At 37.0% G+C, this 18,680-nt stretch overlaps 1 protein-coding gene across 1 annotated transcript; it reads left to right on the forward strand.

The window, feature by feature from the left end:
- Positions 1-2,409: 2,409 nt before the first annotated feature.
- Positions 2,410-12,125, forward strand: LOC111564423 (cellular retinoic acid-binding protein 1). Its single transcript, XM_023263977.3, has 4 exons — positions 2,410-2,546; positions 3,758-3,936; positions 6,038-6,151; positions 11,804-12,125. The coding sequence occupies exons 1-4, from the start codon at positions 2,477-2,479 to the stop codon at positions 11,852-11,854; spliced, it is 414 nt and encodes a 137-aa protein (XP_023119745.1). The 5' UTR covers positions 2,410-2,476; the 3' UTR covers positions 11,855-12,125.
- The last annotated feature ends 6,555 nt before the right edge of the window (positions 12,126-18,680 follow it).

An 18,680-nucleotide genomic window follows, 5' to 3' on the forward strand; every position in this document is an offset into this window, starting at 1 on the left:
TCCTCAGGGAGTCGGTTGCTCCGTTAAAAGGGTAAAATGTGATCGTGCTGCTGGAGGAGTTAATGCGTTTCCTTTCTGTTCTCATAACTGTGGGGCGACCATTAGTCTGCTCAGAGGTGAAGCTCTGACTCCAGAGGTCATCTCTCATTATGGAGGGTAGAAGATGACGTGGAAACATCTCCAGAAGGACGTCTGCTCAAACACAAAACTGTTTTTACAACACTGACACTTCAGCTGACAGAATCTTTAAATAACATCCTAATAATCGTCTTCTTCACAAGGTTCAGTTTCATTTTAGACGATGTTGTTCCCATGAATCTCAATAGCAATAAATATGGATTTACTAGATCAACTCTTCCTCTTCATTCAGCCTGAGCTGTAATGTTAAAAAAATCCAGAGTTTGTATTCAAATCCATTACTGGCCCTCCTCATTTTTAATAAAACACAGATTTACTTCACTGGAGATGCAATAAATTCTACTCCTTTAAAAATGGACATAATTCTGCTTTTTAACCCTCGTGTCGTCCTGCGGGTCAAAATTGACCTGTTTTAAAGTTTGAAAATGTGCAGAAAAAAAAAACTTTCACAGTGAAACTTCTGATATCCACATTTTCAACATTTTTGGGTAATCTTTCAACATTTTTTGGTGGAAAAACAATGTTTAAAATGTTTCTTAAAAACATTCACAAAAAAATCAACCAAAATCCAATGAATTTCACTGGATTTTGGTTGATTTTTATGCAAATGTTCTTAATGAAAATATTAAAAGTTTTACTGCTATATATATGGAATCATTTTAGATATTTTTAGGATTTTTTGGAAGATTTTTACTCATTTTTCGAAAATATTTACAAGAATTTTCTTGCCAAATTTGGGGGTTTTTTTTAAAATAAAACTTTTAAGGGAAACTTTTACAGAATTATTGAAATTTTCTTCCTGAAGGTTTTGCAATTTTTCAGAAATTTGGGGAATTTTTTTTGCAGATTTTTTTTGGATTTTTTTCAGACAAGGAAACAATATTTCTTGGTACCCGTAAATGAAGACAACAGGATGGTTAAACCAATAAATGTCATAAAAACACCAACAGGAAAGTTAAAAAGCTAAATGATCACGGACTGGGCAGCAGATGGCAGCAGATAACGCTCATTCAGCTCACATTTATTCCTCCAAACGTCCTCAAACCGTCCCAACGTTCACTTTCCCTTCTGGAAATAAAGCCAGCAGACGGATCTACTCATGAATGAAAGAAACGAGGTTTCCTGGTGGGATGACGGAGTGCTCCCTGCTCTGCTCTGGACATTAATTATCAGCCGAGTCTGGAAGGCACTTTGTCAAAGAGATGGATGAAGATCTGTCTGAGAGGAACAAATGGGACCTTTAGGGTTAGAAGGAGGGGCACCGCTCTCAGGGGACGAATGGAGGAAATGCTGCAGAGAAACGCTAAATATCAGGAAGGAGCTTCATTATTCATGTCCATATCTCATCTTTAGTATCAGCCAAATGATGAAACTCAGCCTTAATGGGAATTTATTCTGCATTTGAGCAAATCTTTCATGTTTAATGCTGTGAACTCTGAAGCGGTTTCTGGCCGTTTTTTTAACTCTCGTTTGTGTCTGCGATATAAAACCCTGAACCTCTGTGGAAACAGAAGGAGAGAGAACTTCAGCAGGTTTCTGTGTAGAATGACACATTTAGAATGAACCATAAACCTTTAACCCTCCTGTTGTCTTCACTTATGGGCACCCCAAAAAATATTGTTTCTTTGTCTGAAAAAAATCCCAAAAATTAGCAAAAAAATTCCCCAAATTTCTGAAAATTTGCAAAACCTTCAGGAAGAAAATTCCAGTAATTCCTTAAAAATTTCCCCTAAAAGTTTTATTTTTAAAAAAATCCCCCAAATTTGGCAAGAAAATTCTTGTGAATATTTTTAAAAAATGAGTAAAAATCTTCCAAGAAATTCCTAAAAATATCTAAAGTGATTCCATATATATATCAGTAAAACTTATAATAATTTCTTTAAGAACATTCACAAAAATATCAACCAAAATCCAGTGAAATTTGCTGGATTTTGGTTGATTTTTTTTTGTGAATGTTCTTAAGAAACATTTTTAACATTTCTTTTTTCCACCAAGAAATGTTCAAAGATTTCCCAAAAATGTTGAAAATGAGGACATCAGAAGTTTCACTGTGAAATATTTTCTCCCAACATTTTCAAATTTAAAAACAGGTCAAGTTTGACCTGCAGGACGACACGAGGGTTAAAGAAATGACACTGCAGATGAGAAGGGCTTCTAATGAATCCTCTGAAAGCAGCGGATGTGAGCTGAGGGGATTGGGTCGACTCTGAGGGATGGGAGGAGAGACGAGGAGGAGGAGGAGGAAGAGATGGAAGGAGGGAGAAAGAAGAAAGGCAGCTGGTCAGACAGACGACAGGAGGTGTTGGCCGACACACAATCAAAAAACCCCCGAGGAAAAATGTCGAATTTTACAGGAACCTGGAAAATGAAAAGCAGTGAGAACTTCGACGAGCTCCTCAAAGCTCTGGGTGAGAAGAGTTCTGCTCTTTATGATAGGAAGGTTGTGTTTTAGGAAATAAACGAGACATGTAGCTTCATTTTGAGCTACAGTGCTGTTAAAGGAGCAGTTTTTGGATTTCAGATAAAATCATCAGATTTAAGCTGCAAACTGAAGGCTGTAAAATGTGATTAAACTGCTAAAAACACAGCAGATGTTCTAACATCTAACATCTCTAATCTGGGCTCCAGAACAGCAGGTTTTTAACCCTCCTGTCGTCCTGCAGGTCAAAATTGACCCGATTTAAAGTTTGAAAATGTGGGAAAAAAACTATTTTCACAGTGAAACTTCTGATGTCCACATTTTCAACAGTTTTGGGAAATTATTGGACATTTTTTGGTGGAAAAAAATGTTAAAAATGTTTCTTTAAGAATATTTACAAAAAAATCAACAAAATTTTTTTATGTGAATGTTCTTAAAGAAAATATTGGAAGTTTTACTGATATATATGGAATCACTTTAGATATTTTTAGGATTTTTTTGGAAGATTTTTACTCATTTTTTGAAAATATTTACAAGAATTTTCTTGCCAAATTTGGGGGATTTTTTTAAAATAAACATTTTAAGGGAAACTTTTAAGGAATAATTGGAATTTTCTTCCTGAAGGTTTTGTAAATTTACAGAAATTTGGGGAATTTTTTTGCAGATTTTTTTTCAGAGAAGAAAATATTTTTTGGTGCCTGTAAATGAGAACAACTAGAGGCTTTTAACTGAGTGTGAAGAGAAAAGGAGAAAAGTTCAAGTGGAACAACTGGTTTTAATTCCAGCATATCCCTGACAGTGGAGGCAGACTGTAATTGTGTAAAACGGAGGAGGTTGATAGTTTTTCCACTCGTTCTAAGGACAGAATCCATCACGTCTGCAGCAGAGCTAAACAAAGCAAACATTCCTGCCTCTCATCACGTCGTCACGGCGACGTCTGCTGATAAGAATCTGAGTTGCTGGAGGATCCTTCTTTAAAAACTCTAATATCTCCTGATGTGTTTTCACTGTCTGCTAAATCTGGTAAATAATCCATCTCTGAAACATGAACTCTTTTTTTTCCCAATGTTTTTGGCGCCAGAGTCAGACAGGAGAATGTGAGGCAGACAGCAGAACCTGGTGACAGCAGGTCTTCTGCTGATCGCTGATGGATGGGGAATGAAGGTTCTTGTCTGGAACTCTTTGGTTTTCTTCTTTCAGGTGTGAACGCCATGCTGAGGAAGGTAGCGGGGGCGGCTGCATCGAAGCCTCACGTAGAGATAAAACAGAACGGAGAGCACTTCTACATCAAGACGTCCACCACCGTCCGAACCACCGAGATCAACTTCCTGATCGGCGAGGAGTTCAGCGAGGAGACGGTGGATGGCAGGAAGTGTAAGGTAACTGGAATAACTGGTGACGTGCACGTAGACTGGATGCAAAAGATGGACGTATACGTCCATGGAGGTTGGAGGTTGGAGGTTATAACCTCCAAGTTTGAGAAGTGAAGCCAAAGTGACTTAAACCTGAATTCTTTCTAACGGCCAGCAGGGGGCGACTGCTCAGGTATCAAAGAAAAGTCAGATCGTATAGAAGTCAATTAGAAAATGAGCCTTTTTCTCACTTCATTTGTTCCCACAGTTAACATCTTCCTGATTGAGTTTATGGTCTCAGTTGCTGATTTCAAGTCTCCTTTCACACAGGATGGTGTTTATTGAGTCATTTATGGTCCCATTTAGCAGAAAACAGGTGATAAACCCGGCTATACTTCAGGGCGTGGCTACCCTGTGATTGACGGGCAGCTACCATATTAGTGAGCAGTGTGTCTTCAAGTTGTGTTCTTGTTACATCAAGTTTTCAAAGACCAAGACTGTAACGGCCAAATTACAAACTTCAGGTGGTTTCGTCCATCTTTTGTCTACAGTCTGTGGATGTAAGCAAATCTGAACTGTAATTTTTAAGTATTTATGAGTATTTATGACATGTAAGAAAAACAACACTTCCTGTATTTAAAATAAATTATAAATTAATTATACATGGGCGTAGATTTAAGGACACATCCCCCTAAAAACCACTATAATGCTACTAATAGATTCAACAATGCCTCCGGCAGACATTCAAAGTTTAAATTATGAGCTCATACAACCACTGAATCAACTTAATTACATCCATATGTACTGTATCACCACCGGATCGGTGAATTTTGTGTTTTCCCTTCACATAAATAGACATTTTCACCATAAATTAATGCAGAAACGGCCATAAAAATCATCATAATGCAGGAAATTAAGTGTTTAATACTCTCTACTTAGTAAATCCCATTCTAATATTCAGATTAAACCTACCATGTCTGGATTATCACACAATGCAATATTGTGTTATTTGCAAAACTGATTTCCCCTCCTGACGTCCCTTTAGTTTGCCCCTAGTTATGCTGCTATAGGCCTAGGCTGCTGGGGAACCTCTCTGGATGCACTGAGCCCTTCTCTAACTACCTATGTATTTACTATATATACCATTATTGCATTACATTCACTCTGTTTCTTTCTGTGTCCTTTCTCCGAGTGTCCCTGGTCCCAGAGCTGGATGCTGGATGCTTCAGATGTGTGGCTGTGTTTTATGGTCCTTGTGTCCCACCCCCCACCTCTCTATCTCTACCCCTCTACCTCTATCCCTCTATCTGTATCCCTCTATCTCTATCTCTACCCCTCTACCTCTATCCCTCTATCTGTATCCCTCTATCTCTATCTCTACCCCTCTATCTCTACCTCTCTACCTCTTCTGTCCCTCTCAACCCGTCCGGCCAGCAGGCAGATGGGTCCCCCCACATTAGAGCCGGGTTCTGCTCGAGGTTTTTTTCCCTGTTAAAAGGGTGTTTTCCTGCCACTGTCTCCTTAGGGCTGCTCTGGGGTTCAGGCATATGGGTTCTGTAAAGCATCTTGAGACGATTTGACTGTAATTGGCGCTATATAAATAAAATTGAATTGAATTGAATTGAATTGAATTGAATATAGCCATAAAAAAACTAGATTAACTATCTCAAACATTATTTAATTCTGCAAACAAACCCAAATTGACACTATAACACCAACGGCTACTAGAAAACTCTACATAGTCAACATTAAAAATAATTAAAACATGCAAGACGCTGGTATTATCAAATGAAACCTGCACAAAGTCTAAACACTGCACCCTAAAAAAAGTCCAAAACTTTGGTTGTACTACCAAAAAGCAATGCAATATAACTACAGTAAACTAGATGAACTGTCTCAGACTAGTCTTAAATCTGCACACTAACCCAAACTGCAACTACAAAACCAACCGCTGCTAGAAAACGATCCACACTACAATGTTCTAAAGGGAAAAGTCAGTAATGAAATCTGACTAAAACTGGTGTGATCCATTAGAAATACAGAGCCAGTCCTCCCATCTCACATCCATCTCTGTTTTACTGGGGAGAAATACGAGGAACTTCATTTAAAAAGTGCTGCTTCTCTACAGAGTTTGGCCACTTGGGAAACAGAAAACAAGATTTACTGCAAACAGATTCTAGTGAGCGGGGACGGCCCGAAGACCTTCTGGAGCCGAGAACTCCGAGGAGATGAACTCATACTGGTGAGCACTTTTTCTCTCTAAACTTTACTGGAGCTACAAACATAATAGCTGTAAGAAAACATGGCTGGACTCCTCAGAATCTTCTTTAAAGTTCTCCGTTTGCTTTTCTGAACCTGTGGCTCCTGAAGCTCCCATCAGTGGAGGAGGATCATCTCCACAGTGACTCTAAAGTCCCTCAGCAGATTAACGGACAGATGTTTGGGTGCTTTAAATGAGGATAAGGTGTCACATCTGGACATCTTTATTCGTTTCTAGTTCTATTTCTGCTAACAGGAAAATGAGGGACTAGCTAAAGGGACGAAGCAAAAACACTTTTATTCTATACAAAGCAGTGCTGGGTCAGTTTGACCTGCAGGACGACACGAGGGTTAAGGACCGTCCTTAACCCTCGTGTCGTCCTGCAGGTCAAACTGACCCGTTTCAAAGTTTGAAAATGTGGAAAAAATTTTATATTTTCACAGAGAAACTTCTGATGTCCACATTTTCAACATTTTTGAGAAATCTTTGAATATTTGTTGGTGGAAAAAAAAGAAATGTTAAAAATGGTTCTTAAGAACATTCACAAAAAAATCAACCAAAATCAAGAAACCAAAAAATATTGTTTCCTTGTCTGAAAAAAAATCCAAAATTTCTGCAAGAAAAATCCCCAAATTTCTGAAAATTTGAAAAACCTTCATTTGCAAAAATTTAAATAATTCCTTAAAAGTTTTATTTTTAACATTCTTGTAAATATTTTCAAAAAATGAGTAAAAATCTTACAAAAAAATCCTGAAAATATCTAAAGTGATTCCATATATATGGGTAAAACTTGTATTTTCTTTGAGAACATTCACATAAAAATAAACCAAAATCCAGTGAAACTTGTTGGATTTTGGTTGATTTTTTTGTGATTGTTCTTAAGAAATATTTTTAACATTTCTTTTTTTCCACCAAAAATGTTCAAAGATTTCCCAAAAATGTTGAAAATGTGGACATCAGAGGTTTCACTATGAAATTTTTTTTTTTCACATTTTCAAACTTTAAAATGGGTCAGTTTTGACCCGCAGGACGACATGAGGGTTAGGTAAGTTTGCAAAAACTCACAGCTTTCAGCTCCACAAACATGAATATTTTCAGGTTTTATATCTGAATATCTGGCTTTTGGATTGTTGATCATATCAAACAAGTCATTTTAAGACGTTAGCTTGGGTTTTTGAGGCTAATAAATCTTTTTAACCATTTGCAGACATCTTAAAGACCAAAAGATGAATCAGATAATTAAGAAAATAATCTCTGCATCAGCTGCATGTTTACAGCAGATATAGAAGTGTGAGATCAATTTTCTCTCCTAACTCTCAGCAAGAAAGCAAATAAAAGTCATTTCCAGAGAATGAAGTCCCCATCAGCAGAAACTGAAGCTGGAATGAAGGTCAGAGGAGACCAGGGCTGGGTGGCGACACCACATGTGAAAATAAGTAATTTTCTATAAAACTGTAATTCTTGGGAATTGTTCTGAACACCCATGGAGACATAATTCATCTCTCAGATTTCCTGCTGTTGCCAAACGAGGGCGTGGATAAACATGCCTGTATCTGTGAGGCATCCCATAATACTGATGCATTGTTGACTATTTTCACATCAAAGAAAAAACAAAAAACAAAACTTGTTTCAACCCTTAAAGCAAAAGACTTGTTTGTGTAAAGAGTCTAGAGTACGGAGCAGAAGCCAGCTGAGATAAAGGCTGTTTTTCTGGATCTTTTAATGCTGATCTTTTCTCCTGTCGGCTCCATGATCCATGTTCACGGGAAGAAAAAAGACGTGAATTATTTCCTGCAGTTTGCGGCCATTCGGGGCTCCACAGGGAAAACAGAATCCAAAGGAATAAATGAAGGTTTGTTGTTGCGTTCCTCGCAGCCCTTCATGATCTTGCATCCATCAGAAACACGTCGAGCTGCTGCTGCAAACATCTGGTCCTGGGTTTGGAGGCCAGATGGACAGAAGGCCGAGTGTCCAGCTTCATGTCTTTTCTGACGGCAGAGAGGCAATCAGGGAAACATTCGGCCGTAAATTGGATTGAATGCAGGTTCTCTGACGGGAAACAAAGCTTTGAATGGACCCAATCTGTTTTTATTCAGGATGAGGGTGTGTTGGGCTGTAATCTGAGAGGCATGGGGGATGAATCACTGCACAAAAACGTGACTTTCAAAGGAAACATGGAGTTTTAATGTGATAGCAGTCCCACGGATTCCCACCTAGTGGACCTCAATGCTGCTTAGATCTGATGATGTTGGAGGAGAGATTCTTGGATCTGACTGTAAAATAATAACTTAATAACCCTTCTGTTGTACTGCAGGTCAAATTGACCCGTTTTAAAGTTTGAAAATGTGGAGAAAAAAATATTTTCACTTTGAAACTTCTGATGTCCACATTTTCAACATTTTTGGGAAATCTTTGAACATTTCTTGGTGGAAAAAAAGAAATGTTAAAAATGTTTCTTAAGAACATTCACAAAAAAATCAACCAAAATCCAGCAAAATTCACTGGATTTTGGTTGATTTTTTTGTGAATGTTCTTAAAGAAAATATTAGAAGTTTTACTGATATATATGGAATCACTTTAGATATTTTTAGGATTTTCTTGGAAGATTTTTACTCATTTTTTGAAAATATTCACAAGAATTTTCTTGCCAAATTTGGGGGATTTTTAAAAATAAAACTTTTAAGGAATTATTGGAATTTTCTTCCTGAAGGTTTTACAAATTTTCTGAAATTTGGGGAATTTTTTTTGCTGATTTTTTGGATTTTTTTCAGACAAGGACACAATATATTTTTGGGTGCCCATAAGTGAAGACAACAGGAGGGTTAAAACTGATCTGGAGGCTGAACTCCGTCGCTGCATGTCGCCATCATCACCTGTAAAACAAGACAAAACTGCAGCGTGAACACAGAAGCTTCGAGTTTCTAAGTTTCTATTACGTGATGTCAAAATTCAGATGTCAAAAACACCAGACAGATTTATTAAATTAACAATCCAGTACCGTCCGAAGGTGGTGACGGCGGTAGGTTTGCATTTCATACTAAAATAAATAAATCTGTATATTTCTAGGAGTCTGAAATGGAGTTAAAAGAAAAATAGAACAAAAGCTGTGCTAAATTCAAGCCAACTGCAGCAGAAAAAGCCTTCAACAGCCGATAAAGTGAAATAATTATGATCCAGTCTTTCCTGGAACTGAGAAAGTCTGGAGTCCATCTGGAGCCATAAGTCAATGAATCAATGACTTAAGAACAACAACCAAGTTTTCCACTTTACCTTCTTATGGAGGTGATTAAAAATGTAAAATTATCCCTTAAAAAAGTCATGGTTGAATACAATAAATGAAATCTCTTTGGGTCGTGAACCAGCGGTCAAATGAAGGAGGGACTTAAAGACGTCACATCAGGTTCAGGTTCACTAAAAGAATCATTTAATGCAGCAGAGAACTCCATTTATACATAAAACCCTTTAACTAAATATTATTTACTATTATATTCCATCATTTTAGAGTTTAGGGTTACATTTTCAAAAGCTACAAAGACTAAATTATTGCTGTCTGCCTCTTAAACTAAAACTAATTCATCATTTTCTCCAGTTTCAACAGAAAAAAAAATGCTAAATAGACCAAGAATCACTGAATGTAAACTTTGGAAGGATTTCAGCTTCAGGGAACAACAAGAACTAAAAGAACAACGTAAAACCAAAAATACAGCTAGAACTAAAAGAACAAATAGAACTAAAACAACTAGAACCAAATGAGCTAGAAGTAAAAATACAACTAGAACTAAAAATACAACTAGAACTAAAACAACTAGAACTAAAAGAACAACTAGAACTAAAAGAACAAGTTGAACTAAAACAACTAGAACTAAAAGAACAACTTGAACTAAAACAACTAGAACTAAAAGAACAACTTGAACTAAAACAACTAGAATTAAAAATACAACCAGAAGTAAAAGAACAACTAGAACTCAAAGTAGAACATTTTAAATTTCTCTGTCCGGTTCAGTTTTAAAGATGTTGTTAAACTTGGTGAAAATGTAAAAACACTGCTGGAAACCACTTTATGAGACAATCAGAGCATTTCTGGCCTTTTCATGTTTAGATTCTTTTACTATTTTGTCTGTTTACAGTATATTAGGTAAAGGTGTGTATTTTGGAGGGAATTCTGACTTCTCTAAAATAAATCGACAGAAAGTTAAAATCAGGGCCTTAAAAATAAAATGAATCCCAGACGGTTTATCCCCCAAAACAAAGAAAATACCCATAAGTAGATGGAAAATGATTCTTTATTCTTTCTTTAAAAAATAACTGGACATTACGTAAACAAACAAATTTAAAGGGTTAAAACCTGGAAAGTGAATGAATATTGGACCGTTACGACCAGAACTGATGTTGGTTCAGAAGTCTAACTCAGTGAAAGTGGAAAATAAAGTTAATAATGAATATTTTATAGCAGTCTTTGAGGTCTTCCGTATGGCGGTTTATTTGGTAAACCGGAGCAAACATGGTGATTTGTTCTGCTGTTTGGAGGAACGTGATGGATCTCTGGGTGTAAACAGGAGGTGAATAAAAGCAGCAGATGAGGAAACGAGGCTCTCAGGGAGAGATGGATGGACGGAGCTTAATGAAGACAACATGTGGAGGTTTGACTGTGATCTAAGAAGCCTGGACTGTAATGAGCGCTGGGGGAGACGTCGGTTCTAAACCAGGACGAGAAACGTTCCGACCTGTCCATGAGATGAACCTCATGTCTGTCCTTCACATGTCCAGGCAGCAGGTATTGATGGGACTGGATCCAGGTGGAATAGGGGGTCGTGGTCCATATGAGTCCTCCTCTGGGCTCTAATGGTCCTCATTGATCAGGCTGGTAGAATCCAGAGGACCTGGTGTTCCTCCAGCTAATGTCTCCCTCGGCGTCGAGCCAGATGGAGTCGCCTCGGACTCATTTTTCACAGCTCCTTCCTCCTCCTTCAGATAATGATGATGTGTGGCTGCAGCCCCCAGGACTCCCATAAATCTGTGGTCACACCCGGATCTGACCCTTAAAGGCCTGAAAGCTTTCACCTCGGTTTAAATCAGCTTTTATCATGTCTGTTTCTTCTGCACAGTCAAGATGTCAGATCAGATCAGTTTAGACCAAAGAGTGCAGAAAAGGACAATTTCTGAGAGTGGAAATGTGAGAAATAAATACTTCAGTGGAGGAAACTCATGAGAGATAGAGATAAACAGATAGAGATAAACATAGAGATAAAGAGATAGAGACAAAGAGATAGAGATGTATAGATACAGAGATAGATGATAGATGATAGAGATATATAGATAGAAAGATAGATGGAGATATATAGAGATATATAGAGAGAGAGAGATAGAGCTATAGATAGATAGAGATATATATAGAGATAGAGTTAGTTCAGATTAGCTAGTTAGGGCTAGTGTTAATCAGATAGGTCTGAAACTTTTTCTCTGTTCATCCTCAAAGTTAAAAGGTTTTCTTAAAACATCCACGCTGTGAATTCAGACCAGGACCTGAGTTATCTCTCCTCTCCTCCTATACACTAAAAGCAACCAATAATATTTAAAAATATCACGATACTGCTGCTGGTAATGATCAGATTCATTTCTTTAATCTGGTTTCAGATCTTCGGAGCTGATGACGTGGTCTGCACACGGATCTACGTACGAGGATAGACGTCCTTCCACCCGTTAACCAACAAATAACTCCATATATCATCCAGAATAATCTCTATTAATAGTCAGCGTGTTGCATTTTATGTAAATCATCATTTCACCAACATACCTCTGCTTTATTTCCTCCCTTTTTTTGTATATAATTTTTCTAACATTGCAAAGTAAAACAGTTTAAATCTGATTTGTTTTTATTAAAGGAGCAGTTTTCCACATTAAATGATCCAGGAAGCTGCTGCTCAAAAAAGAAATAAAAAGGTTTTTTGGAACAATATTCAGAGTGAAGACCTTTTTAAAAAGACCTTTGCTGTTTTTACCTTGATAATGAGTCCATATTTGTCATTTTATCTGCTAGAAGACACATCCTGACCAATGTTCCCTGTAATTTTTCCTGAGTGTGAGCAAACACACAAACTCCCTGAGCGTTCCTTGGACCACTGTGAGCAACATCAGATGTGTGCACTGTGGTCACACCAGCATCACATCCATTCAAGTTACATGGTTCATTAAAAGAATCAAATTACAGCATTTACATTTCTGTTAAAACACTTTGTCAACAGGAGCCAGTTGAAGGCTGCAGTGATTTTAGTGACACTACAATGTATAAGAGTGAAGTTATTGAATATTTGTCTCTCTTTACTGTTGCAGCGCTTTTGCAAATTGCAGACGGACCCTGTTCACTCCATAGACACCAATGTTATTCCTGTAGCTTGAAAGACAGCTACTTTTGATAAAACTGGGCTTGTAGCACATTGTCTGCCTTGCAACAATGGGAAAGAGGCACTGTTTATGTTTTGACAACCTATATCTAATGAGTTATTGATGCTGGAAGTCCGAATCTGTGAATATCTTTCCAACTTTACTGAACTTGGGGCCACTACCACCTAAGGAGTGATATATTTAATTTTGAAAAAAGCATTTAGCCATACTTAAAGCTTTAAGTGCTTTATTAACACGGAACTAAAAATTTTGTATTGTTTTATTATCATAGGTTCTGTCTGAAAAGAGGTGGCATCATTTTAAACAGTGAAATCAAACTAACAAAATGTAATGACCAACCAGTGAGCAATACTGGATTCTGCAAAAACATAAACAACTTTTTTAAAAATCTAAATCTTATCTTAACACAGTTAATGTATTAACTTATTTTTGTGTGTATGCATGTATTTATTGATTTATTTAGTACTGTTAACATATCAGAGTTCTGAGTGAATTTTTCTTAAGATAGGCAAAGACCATTTATTGATTACATATAGGCTGTTAAATGTTTATTAAAAACTAAAAAGCATTTTAAAAAAAAACAACTTAGGCATTTATTGAGTCACTAAAATACTGTAGAGTACAGACCACATCAGCATGATTATAAGCATCCTCTGGTAAATTAACAACCAGATACTGATGTCTCTCACCATATGGACTTCAGGAGATGATTAGATGATGATAAACTGTGACCTACTGGTTGGGTTCTCTCTGTTCTCATGGTTCTTACATGTTTGGCCCCTGACAGCCGGGTCCTAATGTTTTTTGAGCAACACACCATACTATGATGTTTTTACAATGATGGTTCTACTATGGAACCAGTTTGACATGTTCAGGTGTTCTTTGTGTGAAAACTCAGAGATTTCAGGTATCAGAAGGTGGTTTTCAACTTTCTTTGTTAACTTTCTGCTTCAACTTTAAATTAAATTTCCTTCACTAAGCCCGCCCTCTGGACTTCCAGGAAGCTGTGTTCCTATTGGCTGTCCAGGTGGCTGCTTGGTGTTATCAGGAACACCTGAGCAGCTCAGTGTCTTCCTGCTTTATTTAGCTGCAGACAAACATTTCCTCTGCTTCTCTTCACCAGTGAACTGGGTTTGGTTCCGTTGCTTTAGTGTGTTCTTTAGGCGTTGGCTTGCAGCTTCCAGCAGTAAAATCGTCTTTAATGTGTTTCTTGGTGTGTTTTAGGGCTTTGTACTGGATAGTTGTCTTGGTAAATGTGGTTCTTTAGCCACAGTTAGCACATGGTGCTAATGTGTGCAGTGATTAGTGGATTTGGTGCAGCTGAGTTGTGTCTTTATCTTGGCTGTAGTGAGTCTTCAGAGGTTTTTGGTCAGACACATTCTGTATTCTTGTTTGAGAACCAGCGTTGGTTGTCCAGAAGGTAAGAGTTCCTGTCCTGATTCTCTGTTCTCAGAGCTTCTCTGGTAGACTGCAGGAGACTTTAGCGTTTGGGTTGTGCTAGTTTGGTTTTTGTACGGTTTCATTTGGACGACTATCTTGAGGCCCCTCCATGTGGTTTAGTGAGGTTTTCTGGAACAGTTCTACAAAGCAGCCTGCAGCAGAAGAGACTCAGAGTTTTTAGGAAGTTCTGGAGAGCAGACTTTAGAGCAGCAGAAACATTTGTCAGCAGTTTGAGCAGGAGAAGGTGATCTTCAGAGTAGAAATGAGAAGGAAACCTTCTTGACCCGTGTGGTGAGGTCCTGTACCAAGAGTTTGAGCAGGTTGTGAAGAGTCTGTAGTTCTTTGGTCTGAAAACAAAAGAAGAGTCGACTCGTTAAAGGAGAAAACAGGAGATATTGTTGGTTCTTCTGTCGCTCTGCAGTTTCCTTAGACTGAATATCAAGTTTATATTTTAAATGATTTCCCATGTGAGCCCAAGAAGACTTCAATAAACTCCCTCCATCACCTGGACACAACATATTTTATTACCATGTTAAATCTTTTTTATGTTTTTGAGTTTTAATCATAGTTTTAGCATAGTTTTTTTCTCTTTGCTTGTTTAGTTTTGTAATCTGTGTTAAAGGTGCTAAACAAATAAAGTTGAATTGATAAACTGAATAATTGACTAACTCATGATTGTGACAACAGAAGTATTTTCATTGTGTTTTAAGGGTTTGTTTCATTTTTAAGGTTGGGGTTAAAATCTTGACAGAAAAAAGATTAAAGAAATAAACTACAGTAAAAAAGCAATTAAAGCAAAGGAAAAAAACATTAATTATTATTATTTAATATAATTAAACTTTTAAAAAGAAAATTAAGCATTAAATACAATTAAATTATATTAGACAAAATATTTAATTAGATAATTAAATGGAAGATACAAAGCATGTAATTATCAAATTAAAGAAAAATTTTTAAACAAAAATATTAAACATTAAAGATGAAATATTTTAGATAATTAAACATTTAAAAAATACAATTAAACAAGAATATTACACATTTAGAAAAATACAAAACATTTAATTAGATTATTAAACCTTTAAAAGTCAAAACATTTAACTAAAAAATTAAATGGTTAATTAGAAAATTAAATCTTAAAGACAATAAAACTTTAAATAGGAATTAAACAGAAAATACAATGAAGCATTAAAAAAGAAAACATTTAAAGGTCGTAAAACCTTTAAAAAGAAAAACCTTAACAAAGATTTAATCGAAAAATTAAACATTGGGAAAGAAAAGGAAATTTTTCAAACAAGCCGATAAAACATTTGAAAAAAACAACAAACATTAAAAAGACAAAACATTTCGAAATCAGATCAGACATTAGAACAGAATAAAAGGTGAGAAAAGAGCAAAACTAAACATTTAAGAAGAATCAAACTAAAGACAAAACATTTGAAAAGACACCAGTTAAACTTCAGAAGATCAAATTAAACAGAAGAGACAATAAAAGGATGAAAAAGAGCAAAAACAGATAAAGGCCTTAAAGTCTTTTCTAGTCTGAAATGAAAACATCAAGTTGTTTCTTCAAACATTTCCTCTTTCTATGTTCTTGGTTTGATTGTGGACAGATTTACTAAGAACTCATTTCAGAAAACTGATTTCCAGATAAAGTCTACTAGTAGCTGAAGGCATTTATCAAACTAGTGTTACCTTCTGATCTCCACAAACTTTGCTGTTCAGTGAAGAGAATCAAAGTTTGTTCAGGATTTCTAAAAAACCCACAGGTGAAGGTCTGAGAAGAACTCAGATGGATGATCTAAATGTGAAATCAAGACTCATGGTCACAAGTTTTAAGGCTTCTGTTAACCACAAAGTTCAAACTAACAGAGAAGTACTGAGAAACTTTTAAGATTTCAGTCCTCAGACTGTCTGAAGGTTCAAACGAACAGAGAACTACTCAGGAACTGAGAAGATATCAGTCCTTGGGCTGTCTGAAAGTTAAATCTAACAGAGAACTACTGTGGGACTTAGAAAATTTCAGTCCTCAGACTGTCTGAAGGTTCAAACGAACAGAGAAGTACTGAGAAACTTTTAAGATTTCAGTCCTTGGACTGTCTGAAGGTTCAATCTAACAGAGAACTACTGTGGGACTGAGAAAATTTCAGCCCTCAGACTGTGTGAAAGCTCAGGTCCTGAGGACTTGGGAGGTGTGGAGGCTTTGGAAAGTCTTGGAACTGAGGGTTCCACCCTCCAGCACAAAGGCTGAAGTCCAACCTCCTGAGAAAAACGGTCGAGTCGAGACTCGAGTTAAAAAAAAAACTTGAAAATGGGAAAAAATAGATGATAAATGCGCAAAAAAAAGAAGAATTAGTATCTGAGCGAATAGCTCAGGGGGATAAGAAGAAGACTACCAAGTGGAAGGTCGCAGGTTCAAGACCCACCACCGGCCTTTTTCTTTCTTTGTCTTTGTCAGAATTTTGAGAAAATTTAAGAAGTGTCTGGTCTTGAACCAGCGACCTGCAGCTCCATAGGCAAATCCTTAACTCACTGAGCTACAGATCAGATACAAAGAAATAAATTCGTCGTCCCTTTGGCATCGTAGTTCCTGAAGTGACCACATGGGTGGAGCCAAGGTGGAGTCAAGGTGGAGTCAGGGCGGAGAGTAGGCGGGGAGGTGGGTGGCGGCCTCCCCCCTCTACTCCCCCACCTCCCCCCACCGTCCACCACACCTTCCCCCGCCCGACGAGTTCTTCGAGTCTCCACGAGTTTTTCGAGTCTCCACGGGTTTTCCCGAGTTTCTGGAGTTTCCACGAGGTCGGAGGCAGAACAAGTTGTCATGAAGAGGTGTTGAAGTCGGCCAGGATGGACTGACTTTTTACAGCGACTAGAAAGAAGACCACTAGAAGAGCAGGTCTTTAACCACCATCCATAAAATCCATGGAGTCGCTCCAGAGAAATGAAAGAAGGTCAACTTTTATCAACCTTCATCCAGATGTTCAACTTCATCTTTACTTTGACACGTTTAGCACCACAAACCTTTAGTATCACACTTTATTATCATTTATTAGGACTTTAATGGAATCCACCAGCAGATTTACTTTTTGTTGACAAACTTTATTCTTGTCGTCGTGGGACTGCAGAATTTAAAACTGTTCCTTCTATTTGACCTCATGTTTATTAGTTTTAGTGGAGAAAGTTATTTTAATTGTCGATTAATCTCTTAAAAGCTAAATAATAAATTGGGTTAGTCAAGATGTTAAAATTTCTTACTTTGTCATATTTTAAGTATGACAAAAAAATATAAAAATAAAGCGTCTTGAGACAATTTGACCTGTAATTGGCGTTATAGAAATAGAATTTAAATTGTATGTATCTTGTAATGGAGTAATTCAGCCATATATGTTGGAAAACACATTTTCTTTGTCCATTAATCTGTTGATTATTTTCTCCAGTAATTCATTTCTTGTTTTGGTTTATAAAATGTCAAACCCAAATATATTCAGTTTACTGTCATAAAACCCAAAAAGATTTACATTCATGATGCAGGAATCAGGCAGTTTTTCACTTTCTATCTTAGTTTAGTCAGAAAGATAGTTGATAATGTGTGAATTGTTGCAGCTTGTGAGCCGTAAAAGGTTTTAATCTTTGGGGCTGAGTGTCAGAAAACATTTAGAAACAACATCAACAAAGCACTCAACAAAGATTTGAACATCATTAAAGGGAAATCCAACTTTTGCATGACAATGTCTAATTAAAGGACATTTATTTCCAACATAAATGTGTGATAGTCATCCTCTGGAGCTTTCTCTTCACATCGTCTTCCACCTGGACTGGTTTGGTCGGGAGCATGTGCAACAAACATTTGAAAAACTGCACTTTAACATCAATGAATGACACTGAAGTTTAATCTCTACATAAATGAGACTGAGTCTGGATGTGCTGCTCCGTCATTAACTGCTAAGTTTAGGGAAAGTTCAAACAAAACAGCACAGTTCAGAGAAGACTTGAGAATGAGCTTATTTTGAACAAACATCTCAGACTTTGTGAGCTTCAGCACCTCTAGCAAGATATTTTAACAACAAGCAACTCAAGAGATCCACAAGTTGGAGAGAGTTAGCTTTAGCTGAGCCAAAGAACATGTGGGACGCTAACCTAGCAAACATTTCAGACATTTCTCTGTGAATTCTGAGAAATAATTTCCTATTTAATGACAGAGCTACACATCTGAACTCAGTCTCATTAAAACAGACTCTAATTCAGTGTCATCCATCCATATTAAAGTGCAGTTACCCAAAATGTTTGTTGCATGAGCTCCAACAAAACCTGTCCAGGTAGAAGGCCACTTTGACAAACAGGAAGTGGAAGATTCCAAGCAGATTTATAGAAGGGGGAACCGGACTGTACTAAGTGTCGTCGAGTATAGAGGGGTGTTTTGTGGGTTTTTAAGGCTGATAATGATTATTAGTGAGACATTTGGAGTAGATATTCATTTGCAGTAAATGAAAGTATTTAAAATCTTGGAGTTAAACTTAGAAGAACACAAACTCTAACAGAAAACTTTGTTGATACGTTTTTGTTTTGTTTACAGATGTTAAGTTAAAGGAGTTTTATTCGTGACGTATAACCAATCAAATCACTCCAGAAGACAGAGCGACCACAGGTAGATAAAGGTTCAGAGCCAAAGTAG

This window comes from Amphiprion ocellaris, chromosome 1 (genome assembly GCF_022539595.1).
Source record: "Amphiprion ocellaris isolate individual 3 ecotype Okinawa chromosome 1, ASM2253959v1, whole genome shotgun sequence".
NCBI lineage: Eukaryota > Metazoa > Chordata > Actinopteri > Pomacentridae > Amphiprion > Amphiprion ocellaris.